Consider the following 24046-nt stretch of genomic DNA (forward strand, 5'->3'; position numbering starts at 1 on the left):
TTAAAAACATAACTACCATATGACCCAGCAATCCCACTTCTGGTTGTATATCCAAAGAAATAGAAATCATTATCTTAAAGAGCTGTCTGTACGCCCATGTTCATTGCAGCATTAATCACAATAGCCAAGGTATGGAAAATACCTAGGTGTCTATCGACAGATGAATGGATTAAGAAAATGTGGTATATATATATATATACAATGGAATATTATTCAGCCTTATGAAAGAAGGAACTCCTGCCATCTGTGACAACATGGATGGACCCTGAGGGCATTATGCCAAATGAAATAAGCCAGACAGAGAAAGAAAAATACTTACATGTGGAATTAAAAAAAATGTCAAAGTCATAAAAACAGAGTAGAATGGTGGTTGCCAGGGGCAAGGATATAGGAGAAATGAGCTTGGTAAAAGAGTACAAACTTCTAGTTGTGAAATGAATAATGTCTGAGGATCTAATGTACAGCATGGTGACTATAGTTGATAATACCGTATTGTGTAATTGAAATTTGCTAACAGAATAGAACTTGTGTTCTCACTATACAAGAAAAGGTTAAATATGTAAGTTATGGGTGTGTTAATGAACTTGATTAGGGGATCCTTTCACAATGTATACATAAATCATCATGTTGTTTACTTTATGTATATTATATTTTTTTTCTCAATTGTACCTCAATAAAGCTGGAAAAAAAACCCTAATAATATAAAAGTCATGCTCTCCTCCTTGAAACTCTTTTGTCCTTGGCTTCCAGCATATTGTACTCTTTTTGCTTTCTTCTTCCTCGAATGTCTGTTACTTCTAAGCCTCCTCTCCTCCTTGTCGCCCAGATCTCCAATGTGGGAGAGTACCAGGTCTTAGCCCTTAAATGTCTTCTCTTTTCTATCTGCTTAAACAAATTGGTGATCTCACATGGACACATGGCTTTAAGTGATATCTGTATGCTATTGACCCCACATTTATCAGTTCAACCTGAACCTCTGTTCTGAACACCTGGCTCATATATCCAACTGCCTACTCATCTGTCCACTTCTGTCTATGAGCATCTAAAACTTAGTCTAAAAGTGAGCTCTTATTTTCTTCCAAATCTGCTTCTCCCATAGTCTTCACCATTTCACTAAAGACAATTCCATTCTCCCAGTTGCACAGGCAAAAAACTTTATGTTCATCTTTAATTTCTTTCTTTCCCTCATACTCCAGATATTGCAAATAGTGCAAACTTGCAAATATCATAGGTTCTCATGAATGTATCCTAAATCGAAATGGTGCTCATCACCACCGTGTCCACTCCCTCGTGCGTTGGTTCAAGCTACTATTACCCCTCTGCCTCTTATCCATTTCCACTACTCCTCTTTGACCCTTTCGACTTCTTTTTCATGACATTTTTATTTTCTTTGGTCAGTGCTTTATTTGTGTTGTTGAAAACTTGGTCACATTTTCATTTGAGTCTATTCTTCCTTAAACACTTGTTGCTATGCAGCCTCCCCAGGAGTTACGCAGATGTAATCTGAGACTAGCCCCGTTATATGGAGAGCAGGGAGAGATGGAAGAAAGAGGCAGCCCACTCCAGACTGATAGGTGGCAAGGTTAATAAGCAAAGTAACTTACATAGAGGCTTGTCTTGGGTGGCTGAAGACAAGCAGATCTCCGCACCCACCCACCAGCATCTTAAAAGTTTATGTAGAGGCCTTAACTGGCTTCAGTCGCGTGCTCAGTCCAGATATTCTCATAATCACATTGCTATCTCAAGGCTGTATCCTTGGAGCAGCTTCTGGGTACAGGGAAGGCAAGAAGAATGAACATTCCAAGGACAGAGGGGTGGGAGGAGCCTCCAATTGCCCAGGTCCAGCTGGAAGGTCAACTGGCGGTCACATCTTCTTGATGACCTCCCCCAACAGCACCTTCTAATTTATTTCTCATCTCTGAGTTAATTGTGTCTTTTTCTTGCACTTCTTTTCTAGATTCATTCCCCTCTTCATGTCTCTCATTTTTTTGGTTCATTTCTATTGTTTTTGAATTTCTAATTCAAGCTGATTTTTTGTATCCACAAATGCTTGTTTGGATATATTCAATTATTTCTGGAGTGTACACTTAACAGTTTTCTTCTGTTTTATGTTATCATTTTGGGGGAGTAGGTGAGATAAGAGGTGATTTTCTTAAATTGATTTGAATTTGCATGAATTTTCATGTCTTGAATTTCTGCAATAGCTCTCTAGGAACTTTTATTTCCTTTGCTGATTCTTATGTTTGGGGTGTTTTTAAGAGTCCTAGTTTATTTCTACCCTTTTCTGTCAGTTTAACAAGGTTCAGGGAGTATAGCAAGGGTTTTGTTTGTTTATTTCGGTGATGGGGAGCGGATTGGGACTTCTCTGATATTGTGGCATCCTTCAATCTTACAGGACCCTGAATTTTCTGCTTTTTCTTATTTTTTCCTCCATTACCCAGTTGCTGAAGGGCACTTCTTCCTTCCTTTTTGCCATTTCCTCTCTCTCAGAAGCTGTGAAACTGGAAGACTGTCCCTGAAAGTCATTCTTACCCTTCTAAACCCAAAGTGTCCCCTTAAATCACAGTTGCCCTTTACATGATACCTGGTTGTTTATATCATGCATCCTTTTACATCGCTTCTCTGTGGAACTTGTACCCATCTACCCAGTCCTTTGTTCGTATTTTAAGATTCAAGGTGATTGCCCCAACTCTCCCTCTCCCCATAGCCAACATCCCTCCTGTCTCCCCTGCTGTTTTTCTTGGTTAGCTCTTACAGTTTCTGCATCCTGATGGTACCTCTATCTTGAGACTTTCCCACCCCAATGTTAACAATCAGGAAATCCTTCCTGATTATTTAATTTCTCAAGCATCAAGCAGGTTTAATCACATTATGTTCCTTATATATATTCTTAATTTTTTCATGGATAACATCCCATTAAATTATTTGCTTACTTGGAGGTTTTCCTAGTAGAGAGGAATAGACCGTTTGGCCTTTGTATTAGTGTTGGTGTTCAGTTGCTGACCTAACAAATTACCACACACAGCAGCTTAAAACAACACAAATTTATTACCTTACAGTTCTGAAGGACAGAAGTCCAACACCAGTCTCACCAGACAAAAGTTAAGGTGTTGACAAGGCTGCATTCGTTTCTGGAAACCAGGGATGAATGCACTTCTGGGCTTGTTGGGGTTGTTGGCCAAATTCAATCCCACACTCAGTAGGAGCTATTGTCAAAATGTTTGTGTAATAAATCTGCCTACATGTAGAGAAACAGTGTAGAGCTCCATATGATTTTAGACTCAGTCTTAGATAACCACAGCACTGGCAATATTTTCATATTCCAACAAATAGCCCTCCTCTTTCACGGTCCCCTTCCCACTCCCAAGCACCTTGTGATTGTTGCATAGAAAGGAAGTGCTTTTAGGCCTTAAGAGAACATGACAAAGGTGAAAGCTCTTGACACCACCTCTTCCTCAATAAGTTCCCTGCTTCATACTTGTCTTTGTGTGATGCTTACAAGGTGTGCTTCAAGTATTCTGTTGGTATCTATTCAGAATTCCACAGATTGGACAGTAGTCCATCCTGAGGCTACCTTTCCATCACAGAAATGCACTCATTCTCCAGCTGGGCTTCAGGGTAGTCGCAAAGGATCGTTTTTAATCTTGCTTTCTTGTAATCTTTTAACATCCTGTTTCCATCTCTGCAACACACACATCATGCCATCGTTTTCAAACTATTTATAAGAGTTGATTTGCATTTTTTATGATTTTCTCTGAATTGTTTTAAGCTCTGGCGTCATTTACTAACCTCCATGTTAAAGAATTTTGCAACAAATTCTCATCAGACTAAAGAGCAGCACATTTGATGGTTCTGTCATTTGCTGCTATTTGTCATTTGTTACTTTGGACAATAGGCAGGAACAATTTTCTCTTTGGCCACATCTGAAAGCCTAACCTTATGCCTGCAATTCACAAAAGGAGAGAAGTAGCAGAATAAGGTATTCTAGTTTGAATACAAATGTATTGGCCTTCTGTTAAATTAAGGAAAATAATTATGATTATGTGTATAAAAGATGGAAGAAAGTTAGGTAGTAACTCATTTCCTTGGCCCTAAATTGACCTTTTCTAAGATTCTATTGCCATATCTCTATAGAAAATAAAAATCTGATCAAGTGTTTATCACACACAGAAGCAAAGAGAATTTATACACGACTTCCATTTTGGCACAAATACCACTAATGAGGTTAAAAGAAAAAGACAGCTTAATAAAAATAAGAAAGCTTTTGAATGGGAGAGATTTTAGAATTACTGAAGTTCAGCAGAGAACCATATTAATATTTCTCCCTTCCCATTCCTAGCCAAAGATCTCCTATATCTAGATAAGCCAGCTGTGAATAGCAAAAGTTATCATCTCAAGTATCAAAACTTAAATGGGGATGAATAGAGACTTCAAAACATCTAGCAAGTCATGGCTCCCCAAATTGTCTGCATTTGCTTCTAGAATGTGTCTTAAGTTTCTGGGAATTAACTGCAAATCACAGCTACTTACCTGTCCCATATTTATTTGTTAGTTTCCATATTCAAGTGCTGTGCTAGGCTCTGCAGTGACTAAATCAGTGTCTCCCACACTCCAATATCTTAAATATATTGGTTGGGAAGGGCAGACAAATCACTCGGTGATATATAGGAACTATGATAAATACACAGAGTGTTGCAGAAACGTAGAGGAAAGACGTCAAATCCAAACATAGGTCTGAAGTTGCTAAACTGAGAAGGTATATTTGAAACAAGTTTTAAAGGAGTATCAGATGCGAGAGAATGTGGACGGGAGCAAGTGAGGGCACTTCAGGGAAAGGAAATAAACATAATTCCTACTTATACAAGAAAAGCAGAAGTTACCTGTCTGGAAACTGATCAATCTTACCAATCTGACTTCAACAGATAAGACTCTTTCCTATGAGCTAAACAGACACATTCTTTCCACCTTTGCTGATGCAAATGTTTAAGTTTTAACTGGCTTCTTGTCTTCCTATTACAGAGAATGTAAGAGAAAAAGAAAAGTCCATAAAATATCAACGAGGCCAACAAGGAGGTACCCAGTTCTCAAGAATGAAAGCATTGTCAAAATGTGTATTTAAATAGCTCTATAAATTTCAAATGGCAATGAGAGATCTTTGTATTCTCTAAGCAATAGTTTGCATGGGGAGACATTTTTCTTCCCTTTCCAGCAAAGCATGTATTTAAGAAGACTTCAATAAATATGAAAACAATATTTGTCACCAAATCATAGCAAATCAGCACAGAACATAAGAAAGAATAAAATATACTTAAAAATTGCTTATTTTGCTGAAGACAAAGCAGGATTAATTTATCCACACTTTCCTAAGATTATTTTAAAAAGCCAGATCCAGTGAGGACTAAATACAATAATTTATTATTTCCACACAAAACTACTCTTGCCTGCATCTTACAATAAATTACATGAAAATGATTCACTGCTATTTTTCATTCTGCTGTATGATTTTGGCTGATAGCCTATTTTCTGTATATGTGATGAAAATTTTTTCACTCTTTCAAATATAGCTCATTTTGTATCACTTGACTTTTATGTCATTATCTTAAGATCTAAATTTAGTCAAAGTAATAAAGCTTGAATTTAATCACTTATTCAGTTGGCATTTATTAAGGGTCTGCCGTGTAAAGACCTCTTATGATTCCAAGGAATATAGCCATTCTCTCCCCAGAATTCTGTAAAGAAAGGACGGAAGGGAACTCAGGGAGGAGCCACCCATCCTGGACTCTCCCTGGTCGTCACTTTCCCTACAATCAATAAACCCATTTGTCTCATCATTCACTCATTTAGTTTAGTCTCTCTTCTCCATTTGTCTTGTTATTCTCAAACACATTTCAGTTTTTCTTTTGGAAGTTAACCGAATTTCTTCATTTAGCTAAATCCTATACAGAATGAAAACATTATTTGGGTGTCTGTTCTAGAGAAAAAGTTATTTACCTGAATTAATGATTTGAGCATAGCTGCAAGTTATCCAAAAAAGACATCTTAATGAAAAAGCACTTACACCATGAAGAGGAAAACAGAAAACGTTATAGAACACTTTTATGCCTTTATTCCTCCATAAAGAACTTTAATTATTTGCACACTCTGTGTAGACTAGGGTAGAAGTTTGAAAGATAAAAGACAAAAAGGCACTGAGTCTATGGGAAAATAAATATTTAAAAATGCAACGGCTCAGATTTTTGCATTTGTGTTTAATCTCCTCAGTTCTGTAAAAGTAAAATATGGAAAGGTGAAAGATGGGAGATAATTCAGAGGAAGACACTAGTTAAATAATGATGGGATGAAATAAATTAGCATGCAGTAAAAGATTAAAGGACTTCAATACATAGAGTTTGCCTAAGAAAGAACAAATAAAAAGCATAGCTATAGTTATTTGAAAGGTGACTATCAAAAACAGATTTAAAAAAAACAAAGCCTTGTCTAATACTCAAACAAATTCAGCTTATCTGCAGCAAAACTGTTAGATCAAGTTTGCAGATAACAAAGGTTAATGCTTCTGAGATGAAGGTTTGGGGCTGATCTAATGGAACTGAATCCTGCAGAACCGGGAAGAGAATGCAGAGAGTGCTGACTGTGTCTCTGATTCCCTTACATGAACTCAGGGCCATCAGTAGCTGTGCACAGGATGTCACTGTCACTGCCCTCACTGTGCCCTTCCATCTCAGTCCCTGGCCACCCTCCTCAGTCCAGCCTGGTCCTCCAACAAACTCAAACAGACACACACACATACTCTCAGAATACCTTAACACACTCATACGCACTGACACACACCCCACACACGCAGACACACTCACTCATACACTGACACACTTGTGCGCACACTCACAAATAACTTCACACACTCACATATACATACTGTCACACATTCATGTACTCTGATACACACTGACATTCACTCGCAGACACTCTCACACTAATAGACACATACACTGTCACACACACACACAGATTCCCATTCTCACACTCACACACAAACACACACTGATACACACACACGCCCTCCCCTTCTTCCTGCTTGTCTTGTGGGTCCCTAATCAGGTTCCTTCCATGCTGTGCTGCCTGTGCCATGGCTCCCAGTTCCTACAGGCTCATCCGGCAGCCCTCCAGGGTACCACAGACCAAACTCACCGCCCACCCCACTGGACTCTAAAAGATAATTGAGAACAGAAACTGTGTTTTTCATATAACTTCCTAGCATAGTCCCTGGCTTATAGTGAGTTCACAGTAAATGTTTATTAAAATGGAAATGAACCCTTGATGAAACCCGAATTACAGGGGTGTTTCTCTCCTCCTCCCTGCCCTTTTCTCCCTCCTTCTTTCTTTCTGAAATAGTTCACAGTTCAGTCTTTAGTGTGACTATATCTACTCTATTTTTCTTACTCTTGCTATTTCTATTCCTATATGCTACTGCACTGTTAAAATGCTGAAGCATTGCGATGCTCAGGACTGGCTGCAAAAGACATCTTTACCTGCTGGTGGACGCCCATGAACACCTCTCCTTGCTGTGATGGGAGACCTCCCTGGCTCTGGCCTTTAAGAAAGGCCACATTGAATTCTACTTGAAGGGGTCGGCTCTAGCTTCCTAGAAGCCCTTTCCTGCATAGTTGTTTTTTTTTGTCTCATTAAATCCTAGGACAAGAGTTACTAGAAAGAGTGAGTGACATATCTCTTTAACCTCGGGGAATGCACTGACTTAGTATTTAAAGGGAACGTTGACACAAAAGTGTTTGTCATATTTAACATTCTTATTTTTACTTGAAACAGTATATTAGCTATTCTCATCTCCATGCATGGAGAACTGGAAATACTCTCAGTTGGAGTCGTGCCAATGAGATGTTAATTGTATGTGCTTTTACTGATAATTTTAAGTTGTAGAGTCTTGAGAAATATTTGAAACATTAAAATTTAAAACAGAAAAATATATTGTGTCAACAGAAATGTCAAGGATTTCTAGAGACACAGCATGGAAATTGGCTTACGATTTTGATTTGTTGTTAGAAAAGCTTTCAAAACTTTTATAAATTTTATACATCAAAACTCATATATCTAATGACAGTTATTTTCAATGTATGCTGTTGTTGGTCCTGTAAAATTTTTCTGTGAAGGCTGGCACTCCTTCCCTAGAAGAAAAAAGGGTTTTTTTAGAGAGCTGTGAGCCTTGGCAAGTGCCCCTTTATTATATTAGTGGCCATGTGACTAGAGAGGATGATTTTCTAGGTTCCTGAGGAAATGCCTGAGCAGCCAGACCCAGCCTCTGACTGCACTTGAGCAAGCAGCCAGGCTCATGTGAGAGTCTACTTTCTCCTTGACTTACATAGATGGTGTGTCTCGTACTACTGAGAGGATGGTCCCTGAAACAGGAAAACTGAAGCTTTAGTAAAGCCAGCCCTGGTGGTCTGGTGCTCTCACCCGGGTTTCTTTCTGCATCAGGGAACCACACTACCTGTCTGTTGGTTGTCATCTGTAGTGGCTGCATGATGCTGTGATGCTGAAAGCAATGCCACCGGTATTTCAAATACTAGCAGGGTCACCTGTGGTGGAGAAATGTCGGTGGAGCTTCCAGCCTAGACAGACTAGGAAGAAAGACCTGGCCACCCACTTCCGAAAATATCGGCCAGGAAAATCCTGCAAATAGCAGCAGAGCATTGTCTGATACAGCGCCTGAAAGGGAGAGGATGGTGCGAAAAGACCAGGCAGGCTTCCACTCTGCTGTACAGGGTCACGAGGAGTGGGACTCCACTGAGGCACTAACAATAACAACCTTTTGCAAGGAAAATACCTTTCCTGATTACTATTCCTGGGAACTATTATTTTCATTAGAATAGTAGCCTGTAGGAAACTGCATGCTCTTTTTCTTTATTTTCTAACAATATTTTGTGGTCTAGATAAAACTGAAGATAAATGACAAATTTGGCTTGACATCTCATTGATCAGACCTATTTTTGTTGCTGAGGCTGTGTGACTAATGCAGGAAGGAAGCATTATCCGGGTTTGATGGTGTTGACCGTTGGGCAGAGCACTTGGTATTCAGATCCCTGGAGTCAAGAAAGCCTGTCACAGATAATTTTTATGGAGAGCTTAAATGTCAAAGCAAAGATTAGAATGTCATCCACAGAGAGAAACAACAAATTTGAGGGAAATCTATGTTAAACAGTTCTAGTACAGATTTATGCTACATGGAAAAGTCAGACATTTCTCTGGGCAGGTGTCAATAGAAGGTTCTTACTCCACCTTCCCTGCAGCAATTTTGGGGCAGCTTGGCCCCAAATTTTCAACCTCATACTCTTTTTCAGATCTCTGCATGTTAGAATCGCTAGAAGACCTGGGTTCCACTTCGGTCTTGGTGCTGACCAATGATGTGACATGGGACCCTCACCCTTGGCCACCTCACCACACAGGGCTTATACTAGAATCAAATTCATTCATGTTCATGAAAGCAGTAGATACTACAAGATTCTGTACAGGTGTGAGATGTTCTAATGTTTCAAGCAAAAGAAACCTTGTGACTATAAGGAAGTTGGGAGGTAATGAAAGTAAAAAGAAAATGATCTAATCAATTTCTTAGATAATTGGAGTTTCTAAAGGGGAAAGGATATTACTTTTAATATCTTATCTCTAATTTTTTTGTAAAGTAAGAGTAGCCCACTTTTGATGTTTACAAAAGAAAAGCTATCACATTCTCATGGTAATTTATGCTTCACTGCAATTCAGAATGACTTGGGGATCAGACCTTCGACCCACACACATCTAAGTCACCTTGAGGAAAACATTCATTTATTCAATATAGTCTGACGTTTTTCAACTATTTGTTTGTATATTTTTATTTTATATTTAATTAATTTTTCTAAGTAATTTCCCTTCAAAAATTAAATCAATCTAAAATATACTAGGTAGTAAACAAATATTCTCAGACTATTGTTTGTAAATAAGATAAAGTACTTTGGAATAACTTTAAATCACTTTAAATATAATGTTCTAAAGTCAAGCCATGGGAAATAATTGTGGGGATTTTTTTTTTACCTCTTGAATATAGTTTTTTTGTTTTGAAGTATGTGTTTAACCCTTACCACTTACCTGGGAAAAAGGTTCAGGAAGCACCCCTCCTCCATCATTCTTGGGCAGCATGGCTTGACGTGGATGCTGTGTGCTCCTTTTCAGAGCTGGAGGCTGAGGAGTGGTGCAAACATCTCTGCATGGAGTGTCTGGGGACCAGACTGAACGACATCAGCCTTGGGGAGCCGGATCTCCTGGCGGCAGGAGTGCAGCGGGAACAGAATGGTACGTATGCTTTGCCTTCCTTCGTTCTAAAGTGCACTCATCATTGTAGAACTTTGAAATCGGAAAGGCCCTCAGAAATGTTTCAGCCCAATCATTTTTAAAGGAAAGCAAACTGACCAATCTGATCAGTTGTGAAGAGACTTTCCCAAGATTGCGTAGCAACTAAAGAAAATACTACAGTACAACCCAGGTCTCCTGATGTTTCCCTCTGTGACATTGCCCCTTGTTTAAATAAGTAACTGATGAGTTGACTCATTATATGTAAGGTTTTGAAGGTACAACATGCCTACATTTTCTTCTTGGAGATCTGTTACTGATTTAGAGTCTAAATTAAATTTGATTTATCATGTTATTTATCAATAGATTTTAGGGAGTTTGGCTAATGGTATGTGTTCGCTCAGGCTGTCATAATAAAATACCATAGACTGAGTGGCTTGAACAACAGGAATTAATTTCTCACAGTTCTGGGGGCTGGAAGTCCAAGATTAAGGTATCAGCAGGGCCGATGTTGTGTGGGACCCTCTTTTTGGCTTGCAGACAGCTGCCTTCTTGCCGTGTCCCCTCAAGGCTGAGAGAGGAAGAAAGAGCAAGGTCTCCCACGACTTATAAGGACATTAATCTCATTATGAGGGACACGGCCTCATGACTTCATCTAAACTTAATTACTCCCAAAGACTCCATCTCTAAATACTATCACTTTGGGGGTTGGGGCTCCAACATGTGAATTTTAGGGGGAACCCAATTCAGTCCAAAGCATACTATAAACCAGAAAGTGCAGTGTTTCAAATCTCAGATTATAACAAAATTGAGCTTTATGTGACACACTATTTACTTATTACACCGTTCTCTAATTTGACAGGCATTTCTGATGTTTCTTGAGAATTTATCTGCATGTTCTTCAGCAGCACCTCTAAATAATGAAATCAAAGTAATGTAGTGAGCTCCTTTTTCTCATTTTTTAAAATAATTATCATCATCGACAGATGATACAGTAATATGAACATAGAAACTTTTCAGTTTTGCCAATTTTTTTTTGACTTTATTTTTTTTCCTTTTTCTCCTCAAAGCCCCCCAGTGCATAGTTGTATATTCTTCATTGTGGGTCCTTCTAGTTGTGGCATGTGGGACGCTGCCTCAGCGTGGTTTGATGAGCAGTGCCATGTCCGCGCACAGGATTCAAACCAACGAAACACTGGGCTGCCTGCAGAGGAGCGTGCGAACTTAACCACTCGGCCACGGGGTCAGCCCCCTAGTTTTGCCAATTTTTGATGGCTATTCTTTTTGGAAAGGTTGAAGGATATTGGTGAAGCTTGACACAAATTATTAAAAAGAAATTCTGGAATTACCTGTGGTTTATAAATTAGACAGCACAGGTGCAAGTGCACCAGGATAGCACTTGAGGATAATGACGTTGTTATTACTAAGAATCTTCTAACAACCATCACTGTCTCGGAGCCCATTTAAAAACATGGTTTTTTGTTTATTGCTAAACTGAAAAAACAAGTTTTCCCCACTCATTGATCATGAACGTATATGAGCACAAAATATTGCCCGTATTGATAGTTTCCAGAAAGTCACAAAGGCGTTTCTGTGGCAATTTTTCTAGCTTCTTTTTTCTATTTCAGCTCCTCTCCCACACTCTCTCAGATGTCATCTCTGATTTTTTTCTGAGAGCTGTGCTAAGTACAGAATGTCCATAATAATGCTGCTTAAAGTATGCTGCTCTTTCACAGTTTAAGAAAAGAAGGAAAAACCTCTTACTGATAAGCCTTCGTCAAGTACTACATAAAGGAATATGAAGAAAGGGAAGAAACTAGGCCTGTGGGTGGAAGCATCATTGTATCATTGTGCAGCTCATTTAGTGTGAATTGTATGCTTTTACTTTAAAAATTTGAGATTGCATATGGTTTCCATCCAAGTGGATAATGTACTCCTTTGGTTTATTGTAATTTTTATTTCTAATTTGATAATAGTGTCAAAGAAATTTGCCTAGAATGTAAAGAGAAATTTGTAATATAAATTTTTTAGGATAGGACAAACATGGAATTAAATGCCAGAGCTACATAAAAAGCACAAGTGGAGACAGCCTGCCAAGTAAACTTTTCAGGCCACGATTTGAGTGCAGGCTACTCCCCTTAATTAGCTCCCCTTAATTAACCAGTCACTAACTCTCTTCTGTTATCAGTTTCCTAATGTATGAAAGTGAACTCATACCTACGCATGGTGCTGTCATGATGGTTAAATGAGATCATATAAAATAAAGAGTAACTCTCGTGCTTAGCTCAATTTTTTTAAAAAAGTACAAATTTTTTGTTAAGCACAAGTAAAAAGAGAAAAATCAAAAAATAATTCCTGCATATATTTTAGAGAAGACCTGAAATTATAACGACATCCAATGCCATAAATGCTTTTCTTAGGTTTATTTTGTTTAATAATCCTAACTTCTTAGAAAGGGGTATATGTGCTTTTAAAAATATATTTTAAAAGTTTATGAGTAATTATTTAGTTAGAGAGGGTAGCATTTGGTTCATTTGATGATCTCTTAGAAGTACATGGCACACTAGAAGGAATCAGCAGTCTTACTTAAACACACACGTGCACACACTCGTGATCACTAAGACTCTTTAGTGTTGAGCATTAAAAGGAAAATTCTTGGATGGAAGTATTTCCTTTCTCCAGGAATCATCTCCAACTTGGGTGAATCTCTCTCTGAGTACCAAGGTCATGGACATAGCCATTACTCTGGGCTCTTGGAGTCTGCAGACACTTTCTGTAAAGTGCTTCCTCCAGTCCAGATAATAACCCCTTTCCTCTGTTCCTCTTGCTTCATTGAGGGCTAGCTAAAAGATTTTTAAATAGTCATTCATACCATAGGAGAACACAAAAAGAATAAATCTCGACAGAAGGTCAAGATTGCAGACTCTACTATTGCTAACTCAAAAATTCCGCTATATATATGTGTACATGCTGCCTGGGAGAGAAACACACTCACAGACACACACGCACACCCTCACAGGCACAATTTGTTACTTTCATACCCCGACTTTCTCACTGCCTATCAACAGACTTCTCCTGTAAATATGATCATCCCATTCTAGGGTCCCCCCTGAAATAACTACCACTAGTCTGTAAAATCTCATGGTAAAGACTAAGAATGCCATTTAGCCAACTTGAACCCTCTCCCTTGGGCCCCATGATTGCTTTAGTGACACACATCTTCCTTAGACAGTATACCCATTCATTTGACTATGTGTAGGGAAAGTATTTGTTGTTCTAACTCGCTAATTAAAGCCTTCTAAAAACAATGTTCTCTTTTACAGCAGTCCTTTCATGGCTTTGCATCACTATTCCAGTCTCCCCAAGTATGACATCTCTTAAATAAAATCCTTAACTTCCTAATACATGTTTGAAGTTGTTAATATATACAAATTGGGATAAACTCTTTATGAAATCTTTGTCATTACAGATTCAGGGGTTTTTTTTAATTATATAATTTATTCTTCATCAGAAACATTATTTTGCTGTTTATCAATGATATGCTTGAATTTAGTTTGAAATTTCTCCTATGAGATGAGAGACATATGCATGCAGAATTGATGTCACTGATTACATTATTGTGGCTTGTGGTATCCTGTCATCGAGGAAGCACACACTGCCAGTCTTGACCACAGCATTTGTTTTGAAATATTTCTGTTTCTCCTCTAGTGTTTTTCTGACTCTTCAGACAGCTTTGTCTGATTTACTCTGAGACTAGCTAAGAATAAACATTTGTGCAAATAATTTTTAAAGATGTAATGTGTGTTGCTGAGATAAAAGGGGCTATTGATTAAATTCTTTGCCATAATCATCTTTATCTAGTGCTGTCAGCTGCTTTCATATCGACTCAGAATCCCACATGGTGTAGGGGGAGGTAAGCAAACGCGCACACACACACACACACACACTCTTATTCTTACACTGCAGATAACACTGCCACAGGAAGTGCATATTAAGTACACATTTTGAACTTTAAATTCTTACAACTTCCTGAATCTTCACATCTTTCAGTAGTATTTAAGATAGCCTACGCTGACCTTAGAAAATGCTAATGTATGGTGTTAGAATCATAGTTATTTATAAAGGATTCAAAATACATAATAGCAATTCTAGAAGACAAATGTTATGCATTAATCATTAATAGCAGAAGTAGGCACCATAACCAAGAAGCAACTCACTTGTAGGAAATTCCTGCACTTGCAGTTGGAAGTGGATTAAGAGGATACGTCCAATTTTCTATTGATGCAAGAGATGGCCATCTGGAACAAAATGGAAACATAACCTCAGATAGTGCCATCTGGTTAATGCAGAGTCAGATCTGAGGGTTTGTTTTTGTCCAGGCCCTAGTGTCCCTGCTTATGAATGGACTAGAATTGGCATTAATTCCTACTTTTAGCCTAAGAATGTGTATAACCTTTATCTAGAACCAAAGCAGTATTCCAGTGTTGTTTCTAACTTATTTACCTGGTTGCTATAGTAACCATGCTCCCTGCATTCCACTCAGACACCCTCATATGTTGTTCACTCATTCATTATTCACCCATCAAACATTTTGAGGCTATGATACGCAGGAACTAAGATGAGGAAATGTAGAATTATGCAAAATATGATCATGACTTTTAAAAAGCTCACAGAGTAGTGGGGGAGACAAACCTATAAGCAAGGTGTACCTATCACTGTCTTTAAAAATAATGCTGTGTTATGGGTCACCACAAAATCTCAAGAGCACAGACCTGGAAGTATGTCCTTATCATTCATCATAGGTGGGTTGGCTAGGGTTCAGCTGACTGAGGTCGGGTGCTGCTGAGATGGGCTCCAAGCTGCAGATGGTGTCTCTCATCCTCCTTACACTAACGGCTACCCAGGGCATGTTATCAAACAAAAACCAGTAGAGCAAGAGAGCAAGCCCAAACTTGCAACATGATTTAAGTCTCTGCATGCAGCATGTCCACTGACATTCCCCTGGCCAAGGCAAAGGCTGTGGCCATCGCAAAGTCAGAGGGCGCAGAAGTCCACTCCATCTGTGAGGCCGTGACACTGGTAAGAACATGTGATCTCAGATGGAGAGGAAGGGAAGAATTGAGAAAAACATCTGAGGTATAATAAGCCACGGGCTAAAATAAAAATAAAAGGAAAGCACTGTGGTATAGGTATGATCAATTCTAATCAGAGCAGCCTACCCTCTTCTTTTCCTAAAATTATTCCCACAAATAAACTTTCTCACTCAGTCAACTCTGATGTTCTTAATGTCCCTCAATGGTTAAAGCCAATATTAGCAGGACTTTACTTATGTGGCAAATGACCAGTTAATGACCAAACAATGACAATAATAAGAATAAACCTCTCTCTATTTTGAAGATCTTTTCTCCAGTTTTTCAAAAATGATCTGGGGTAAACCATATTCACTCCTACACGTTCTTTATAACCAGTAATAAAAGAGTTTTCCACAGAATAACACTGAGCAAAACCAACTTTGGCATGGGGAAAAGAGCCTACACTTACCTATGTTTGAGCTTCTAAAATGCCATCCACATACTCTCATGTTTCCCAAAGTGAGTTCCAGGAAATACTACAACATGTTCTCTGAAGTGAGGGAATCAGTGGAGTGACTTTAATACTATATAACACTGTTTTGGGTTCACTTGTGTTCCCCCCAAAAAAAGATTGGTCAAATCTTAACCCTCAGTACCTAGAATGTGACCTTATTGGAAATAGGGTCTTTCCAGAGATACCAAGTTTAAATGAAGTCATTAGAATGAGCCCTAATCCAATATGACATACAACAGGTCCTTATAAAGAGGGGAAATTTGGGCACAGAGACAGACACGCACAGAGGGAAGGTGCTGTGCAGACACACAGAGAGAAGACAGCCACGTGACTGGAGGGATGCATCTAGCAGCCAAGGAGGACAAGGATTGCCAGCAAACACCAGGCACTGGAGGAGGCAAGGAAGGGTCCTCCCCTAGAGCCGCCAGAGAGAGCATGGCCCTGCCAGTACCCTGATTTCAGACTTCTGGCATCCAGAACTGTGAGATGATAAATTTCTGTTGTTTTGAGCCATCCAGTTTTTGGTACTTTGTTACAGCAGCCCTAGGAAACTGATACCAACACTACATGATGTCATAATATGCATTAGCAGAATAAAGCTATTGAGAAGTCCTATAGTAAAGATCTTGTTTAACTTTGTATAAGGCAACCTTTCCAAAACTTGCTTTGCCTATATGTTTCTTTCTACACATAACACCTATTCATATCCTGTGGAACTTATGTTCCATGAATACATATTTGAAAATGCTGGTATCACCAACAGAGGTGATAATCTACAGGGAAAGCTGAAAGGTGATGGTGATGGGAACAGCCACCCTGGCGGGAATGAGGTGACATTTATGGGTGCAACACAGAGTCTTGAATGGGCCACAGCTGTTTGCCTAGCCTTGTGTTGAGGAGCTTTATTTTCACTATTTGATTCATATGGACCCTGCATATAATTAACAAACCAGGTTAAAATCACTGCTTTCCCCATTTCGTCTCCAGTATGCACTACAATGGAATAAAGATCATTGCCTTATATATTTCTGCCTGTCTTTGTGATAGTTGCTTCAGGGAAATCAAAGATGTTTTGTAGCACTTCTCTTACCACTCTGACAACTCTAAATGATCCATTTGTCTGACTCTAACCATAACGTTACAGAGTGAGATGCATACTGGAAGAAATACCTTGAAACTCCAAAGAACCTGTTTTGTTTCCTTTGCCCTGGAAGCATTCCCTATACAAACACAGTGAGAACAAAGATGCAGATTTCAAAAGCATTCATAGTTATGTGAAAGAGAAAGCTTTGGAGGAGAATGCTGAGTCCAGAACTACTGGTGCCTCCCAGCTGCAGGCAAGAAGCGGGACTTGGAAAACAAGAGATTTATGCAAAGTAAGAAGTAAATACTTTGCCCTTTCCCTTTCCATGGGAGTTCAGGTAGACAGAAGCACAGGGGTTATATCTCCTCATGTAAATAAAGGTTACTTCAAGAGCAAAGGCTAGAATTTCATTCCCCATATTGGGTTTGATGACAAGCCTAGGAAGAATAGTGGAGAGATGTCAGTAGAGCCAAGTGAGGCATAAGAAAGTAAAGAGCTTTAGTTGTCTCAAAACTGAGTGTGGTATAGAGGGCGTGCCCAAGGTTCCCGTAGGCCCAGACTGGACCCCAGATACGAACAGGGAGCAGAAGTTGCCATATCACAGGAAAGCAGAGTGAAGTAACTTCATTATGACGTGAGTACATATAAACCAGATAAGACGTCTCTCGTTTCCTCTGCCGACACCTGTGACTATATCAGTTCTGCCAGCTTTCAGTTCAGCCTAGAGGAAAGGGGGAGGAATCTCAGAGACTGAATTTTGTTCAGAAACTGAGTTAAATGAGTCCTAGTTTGACAGGAAAGCAAACAGAAACATACACACACAAATAAAGAAAAGAAAACCTTAACTGAATTCAATGAATTGAATCTCATTTCATTTGGTATACTGAAGTTTTAATGATCTGGTTTTCTTTCCTGCTACAGTAAAACAAACTGTAGTATAGAGCATGAAAGTCAAACGTGGAGCCTGATGAACGACAGTTGCCAAACAAATTTAGCACCTCATCAAGTTCTATTCCACTTCTTATAAGCTGTGGGGCCATGGTCAAGTTACTGAAATTCTCTACATTTCAGCTTGCTACTCTTGAGGATGATAATGATAGCATATGTCTCATAAGGTTGTTGTGAGGATTAAGTAAAATACAGCACGGAAAGCAAGTAGCACAATGCCTAACAGGAAAGTCAGTATTTCTCTGGGAATTTGACGAACATCTCCATCACATTCACATCGGGTGCATGTTACGTGAGAAAATTCTGGACCCCCACCCACGCCTACAAGGTAAACATCTCTGGGATGTGGGGCCATGTGTCTCTGTATGTTACGAACCTCAGTGACTGTAACATGCACTAAGATTTGAAAACTGAGTAACAAACTGTCAATTATAATTAACTTCAAAAAGTCTACCAGTGAATTTAAGAATTTGTTCATTTCTTGCAAGTTTCAAAACTATTGACATAAATTTAATCACAACATCCTTGTATCATCTTCTTAATACCTGTTTACACTGTAGATATCCCCTTTTTTACTTCCTATAGGTTATTTGTGCCTTTTTTTCTTAATCAGCATCATCAGAGATTACCAATTTGTTAGACTTCTTTTCAGTATGTTTTAAATTGTGTTAATTTCAGCTCTCATTCATTGTTACTAATCACTCATTAGTTGCTCCACAGTTTGGGGTTTAATTTCAGGTTCTTTTTCAAATTTCTTGAGATGGATGTTTAGATAATTAATTTTTAGTCTTTCACTTTACTAATACATTTTGTAAAGATCTACGTATTTCTTTGAGCACAGTTTAAAATCCTAATAGTAACAATATCATCCCCAGAGCTCAGATTATTATATAATAAATGTTAAAATTGGAGGAAAAAGCGTGGGGGATAATGTTTTTAATTTCCATCTGCCATAAGGGACAAAAATCAAAATATTATATCTGATTATAGCCTTTGTAAATAAAAATCTAATATATAATTTAAGTCTCTGAAGCTTGCTGGATAAAAATATTTAAAATATCATAAAGGAAATGGTTTGGAATCATACAAAATAAAACAAGGCAATATAAATAAGGTGTTAATAATTTGACAATAAATACTAAATTTGAACAAATCACTTTTTATTAAGACATAGCTTTTCCCAGATTGGATTAAAAAATAATCTAATTTATACCCCTTAATGGATATTCAAATTACCCAAACTGACTCAAGAAAAAATAGAAAATCCAGTTAAGAAATTAAAATTATTACTACACAACTTCTCATACACAAACTCCAGTCCCATGTAGTTGCTCTACTTGAATTCTGTGAAGCATTTAAAGAAGGAATAATACCAATCCTGTGCAAACTTTTTCAGAAAACATAGGAGGAGGGATTATTCCTTACTTCATTTTATGAGCCCACTACAATCCAGGTAATAAAACCAGACAAAGTCAGTACAAGAAAAGAAAACTGCAGACTAATATGTTTCATGCATATAAGTACAAAATTCTTTTAAAAATTAGAAAGTGGAATACTAAAGTATTACATTAAAAAGAGAATACACTCTGATGAATATTGGTATGTCCCAGAAATGCAAACGATCCCAGAAATCAATCAATATGTTTCACTTTATTAATAGATTAAGGGATAAAATTGTATAATAATTACAATTGATTCATAAAAAGCATTAAATACAATATGCATTTATGAAAAGAACTCCCAAAAACCTAGGGATGGAAGGGGACTTTCTCAAACTGACGAAGGACATCAATGAAAAACCTTCAGAAAATATCATTCTTGAAAGTAAAATATTGAATGCTTTCCTCATAAATTGGGAATAAAACAAAGATATCCTCTCTCACCACTTCTAATCAATATTCTACTTTTTCTACTTAAAGTCCTAATTTGTGTAATATGACAAGAAAAGATAGTAAAATCATAAAAATCAGTAAAAAGATAAGAAGCTAGGATTGTGTACCTAGAAAACACTAAGGAATCTATGAGAAGGCAACTACAACTAAGTGAATTCAATGATGTTGCAGGATAAAAAGTTAATATGCAAAAAATTACATATATATGTAATTATCTATTTTAATCTAAATAATATTTACACACACATATATATTAGCAATGAACAATTACAAAATGAAATATAAAAATATCATTTACAATACCATCAAAAAACTTCACATACTAAGGGATAAATTTGGCAAACTGTATAACCAGACATCTATGCTGAAAACTAGATATTGCTGAGAGAAATTAAAAGATATCTAAATAAATTAAATAATAATCCATGTTTATGATTATAATATTCAGTATTGTTAAGATATCAGTTCTCCTCAAATTAACCTATAGATTCAACACTATCCCAATAAAAATCCTAGAAGCTAGACTTTTTTTCTAGAACTTGACAAGGTAATTTTAAAATGCATTTGGAAGGCAAAGGACCAAGACTAGCCCAAGTATCTTGAAAAGGAAGAAGCAAGTTGGAATGGGTAACCTTCCTAATTTCTAGATTAATTAAATAATTATAAGTGACACAGCCATCCAAATAGAGGATAGATGAAGAGTTCAATGAAATAGAATTGAAAGAAAATGATCTACATATACACAGATAAGTAATTTTTGACATGGGCACCAAACCCCTTTTTCATAAGCTTATTGGTCATTTTAATAAGAAACTAAAAGTTTCTTTAATAAACAGTTTTAGAGTAACTGGATATCTGTGCACGAAACAATGAACGTCAACCCCTACCTCATGCCACACTCGAACATCACTTTAAGATGGATACAATTTTGGGATCACTAAGATTTTTTGTATAAAACACTGAAAGCAAACTATCAATAGAAATAATCTAGGCATCATCAAAATTCAAGCCTATGCTCATTAAAAAAGCACCATCAAAAAGTTACACAGGAAATAAAAAATAAAAACAGAATGCCACAAACTGGGAATAAATGAGTGATGTGTGGAAGCTGGATGTTACCAGCTTACAAGAGCCTACTACCAGAGGCAAAAATAACCTACCGTGTTAGAAACTGGATCAGTGGTTGCTTTTAGGGGCCTGTGCAGCTGGAAAACGGGATAAGGGAACTTTCTGAGCTGACAGAAAAATTGTATGTCTTGATGTGCATTTGTCAAAACTGAAAGAATGTTATAAGTAAGATATGAACATTTCATTATGTTTCAGTATAGTTCAATATACCAGTGAACGTGAAAGGTGAAATGCTAAAACTGCTATGAGAAGTGTAGGATAATATTAACCTTCTTTCAATAACAAAAGACTTGTTAGAAAAATTAAAGAAAACTATTTTCCACCTTCTGGACTTAAATACATACTGTAAGCAAAATGAATGATAAATCTGAGTTGAAATACTTGTCATTAACATGGTAGGAAAAATGCCTAGTATATAAGAGTCTCACAGTCAAGAAGAGAAGCAGAAAGCCTGTTTTTAAAAGATCTGGCAAAGGATTTTTGCCAGATTTTTATAGAAAATGTTTGCCAGATTTTATATACTGGCATTTATATAAATGAATATATAAAGTATATTTTTATTTGGAATTTATATTGGTAAGGAATTTCTGAAAAGCAATTTGGCAGTGTGTGATTCTTAAAAGAGTTTATGGCCTCTAACCCAATGATTCAGATTTTAGTGCCCAATGTAAGTTAATAATCAAGGATATTAAAATGATCCAAAATTTAAATACAAGAATAAAGGAATCCCTATAACTCAATATCAAATGAGTGAATTATTCATCAAATTGAGCTGAAAGTTGGTTACTTTATTACACCCTAATTTATGTTAGACAAAAGTTGGCTTAACTTCAACATTCACTGAATAGATAATTATTATATAAAATATGGTCTGGCTATACAGTGAACTATTATGCATTTATTAAAAATTATATCCCCAAGGAATATTTAATAGCATCTGAAAATTCTTATACTATAAGAAGTATAATACAAAAGGTTTAATACTTTATATTTAGTATAATAATAATTATATATGAATATGTTTGTATCTTAAGATACAGTATTACTTTCACGGAGACTATCTCTGTAAGGTATAATAGCAGTGGAATTTATTTTATTTTTTAAATGACTTTCTGTATTTCTACAATGAACATGAGTTACTTGGAAATGCAGATAAAATGCTGTCAACAGTCATTTAAAAAAGAAAGAAACAAACAAAGAAATTGCTGGGGAATTAAAAAGTATTTCTATGTTTTTTTTTTTAAGTGCTGCCAATTGACTCAAGAAATAAAAGAGTTCCAGTTCACAGTGGCCATTGAGCAGATGGCACCTGGCAACTGAATTTATTGCTCTTGCCACGTTATAATAAAATAAATTTTGACAGATTTCAGTACTATGATGGAAATGGAGTCACAATTTCTGAAGAGTTCCACAAATGTCGACAAGCATAAATCATGCTTGTTTCATTGCTGGTAATTGCATTATACAGATCTCAGGAGGTGTCTAAATGTGCAAATATCGGCTTTCTCAATGTGGTTCCATTTCTACAGCTGCTGAAATTGAAGGCTGACCACTGCAATATCCCAATATTATGGAAGTTTGTAGATAAGAATATAAAGTTCAGAATGATCTTGAAATATATTATTTTCTGAGTAATATCTGGTTCTATTTAACTTTTTTGAGCACTTCATATAACTGTTAAAAACAAAACACATTGTATCAAACAATGAGATGAACCTAGATTCCAAATTGAGACGAATACTCAGTAATAAATTCCAACACTCCCAAGCAGGTGTTCGGTTTTTCAAATATCAGATTCTTATGGACTTATTCCTTAATGCTTAGTATTAGACCAGTGACTCTGGCCTTCTGACTAAATAACATTTAGTAAACTCTTTATTAATTTAGTATTAATATTAAGATTTCATGTTTTGAATCGGGATGTAGCAATTGTTAAATATAGAGCCTAGAATGGGACTTTCTTGCGGTCTCAGAAATGCGCTGCAGCCCAGAGAGGTGGATAATGGGTGAAAAGCACCAAGACATTCTAAAGACCAGGATGGAAGATTCTTTGAAGAGAATTCTTTGAAGGTCTTTCACAGGAGAAGGGCAGAAAGGAGGGGGCACACCCCCTCTAAGCAGGATGAGAGGGGAGAGGCTGGAGCACCACTCAGGATTTGGATTGTTTGCCAGATTGGGAGACTGACCTCTGGACTCACCCCTGCTTGTGGATCTGTCGAGTCACATAGTCTTGCCCAGACTGGCAGCAGTGCAGTGCGCCAGGGAGTCCTGGGGATAACCCGAGTTTGCAGGTGTAGTGGTCTCCATTCTCACTCCAATGAATCTGAGGTCAGGATGCAGGATGCGGGCTGCAGCTGTTCATGATTGCCAAATAAGGAGATAAAGGTCACCAACGGGACAAGATATGTTCCACATTTGATGGGACAACTAAGTTTGAGTCTTTTAATGAACTAGCTGCAATAATAAATTTAAGTTAAACAGTCTTCCATAAATATTGGGTTTTCTGATCACTTGACATTTTAAGGAAAAAAAAATGAATTCTCTTGCCATAAGATAATCTCAGTTAAATCTTTAAAGTTATTTTGACCAGTAAATTATACATAAAGTGAGTTTTACTTTGTGGAATCACTGGTTGATGGGAACAGCTAAGAGATTTGAAATTATAAATAAATTGTCCAGTTATTCACAGCTATTATTAATCATTACATAACTAGTTTATATATTATATATAAATGTTTGTAATTATTAATTTTCTTTGTTATTTAAGTTAGTAATACCCAAACATTTTAATTAATGAACTTTAACAAATATTTAAGTCTCTACTCTCTGGAAGACCCTGGGATTGAAATTAAGAAAATTGGGGATATCACCAAAGAGCTAACAAACACCTTCCTTTTGGTGGGGCTTCTCCTCTTGAGTCATAGTTGTATTTTAAGAGGAAGAGAAGGTAAAAGTGTAGTTCACACCTGCCCACTTAGCTGGAGATACTATAAAATTTAACCTTTCCCCATGAAAAGCCTGATGGATTGTAATATTTATGAATCTCCTTGTTTCCAAATATTCAAGGGTAATACTT

At 37.2% G+C, this 24046-nt stretch overlaps 1 protein-coding gene across 1 annotated transcript in view; it reads left to right on the top strand.

Moving 5' to 3' along the window:
* DOK6 (docking protein 6) overlaps window positions 1–24046 on the top strand; it is a 411448-nt gene that overhangs the window by 223235 nt on the left and 164167 nt on the right. Inside the window, exon 4 of the mRNA XM_001493092.5 lies at window positions 10216–10335. Within this exon, the coding sequence (XP_001493142.1) occupies window positions 10216–10335 (120 nt within the window). The remainder of the gene's footprint in view (window positions 1–10215; window positions 10336–24046) is intronic.

The sequence above is a fragment of the Equus caballus genome, chromosome 8 (assembly GCF_041296265.1).
Source record: "Equus caballus isolate H_3958 breed thoroughbred chromosome 8, TB-T2T, whole genome shotgun sequence".
Taxonomy (NCBI): Eukaryota; Metazoa; Chordata; class Mammalia; order Perissodactyla; family Equidae; genus Equus; species Equus caballus.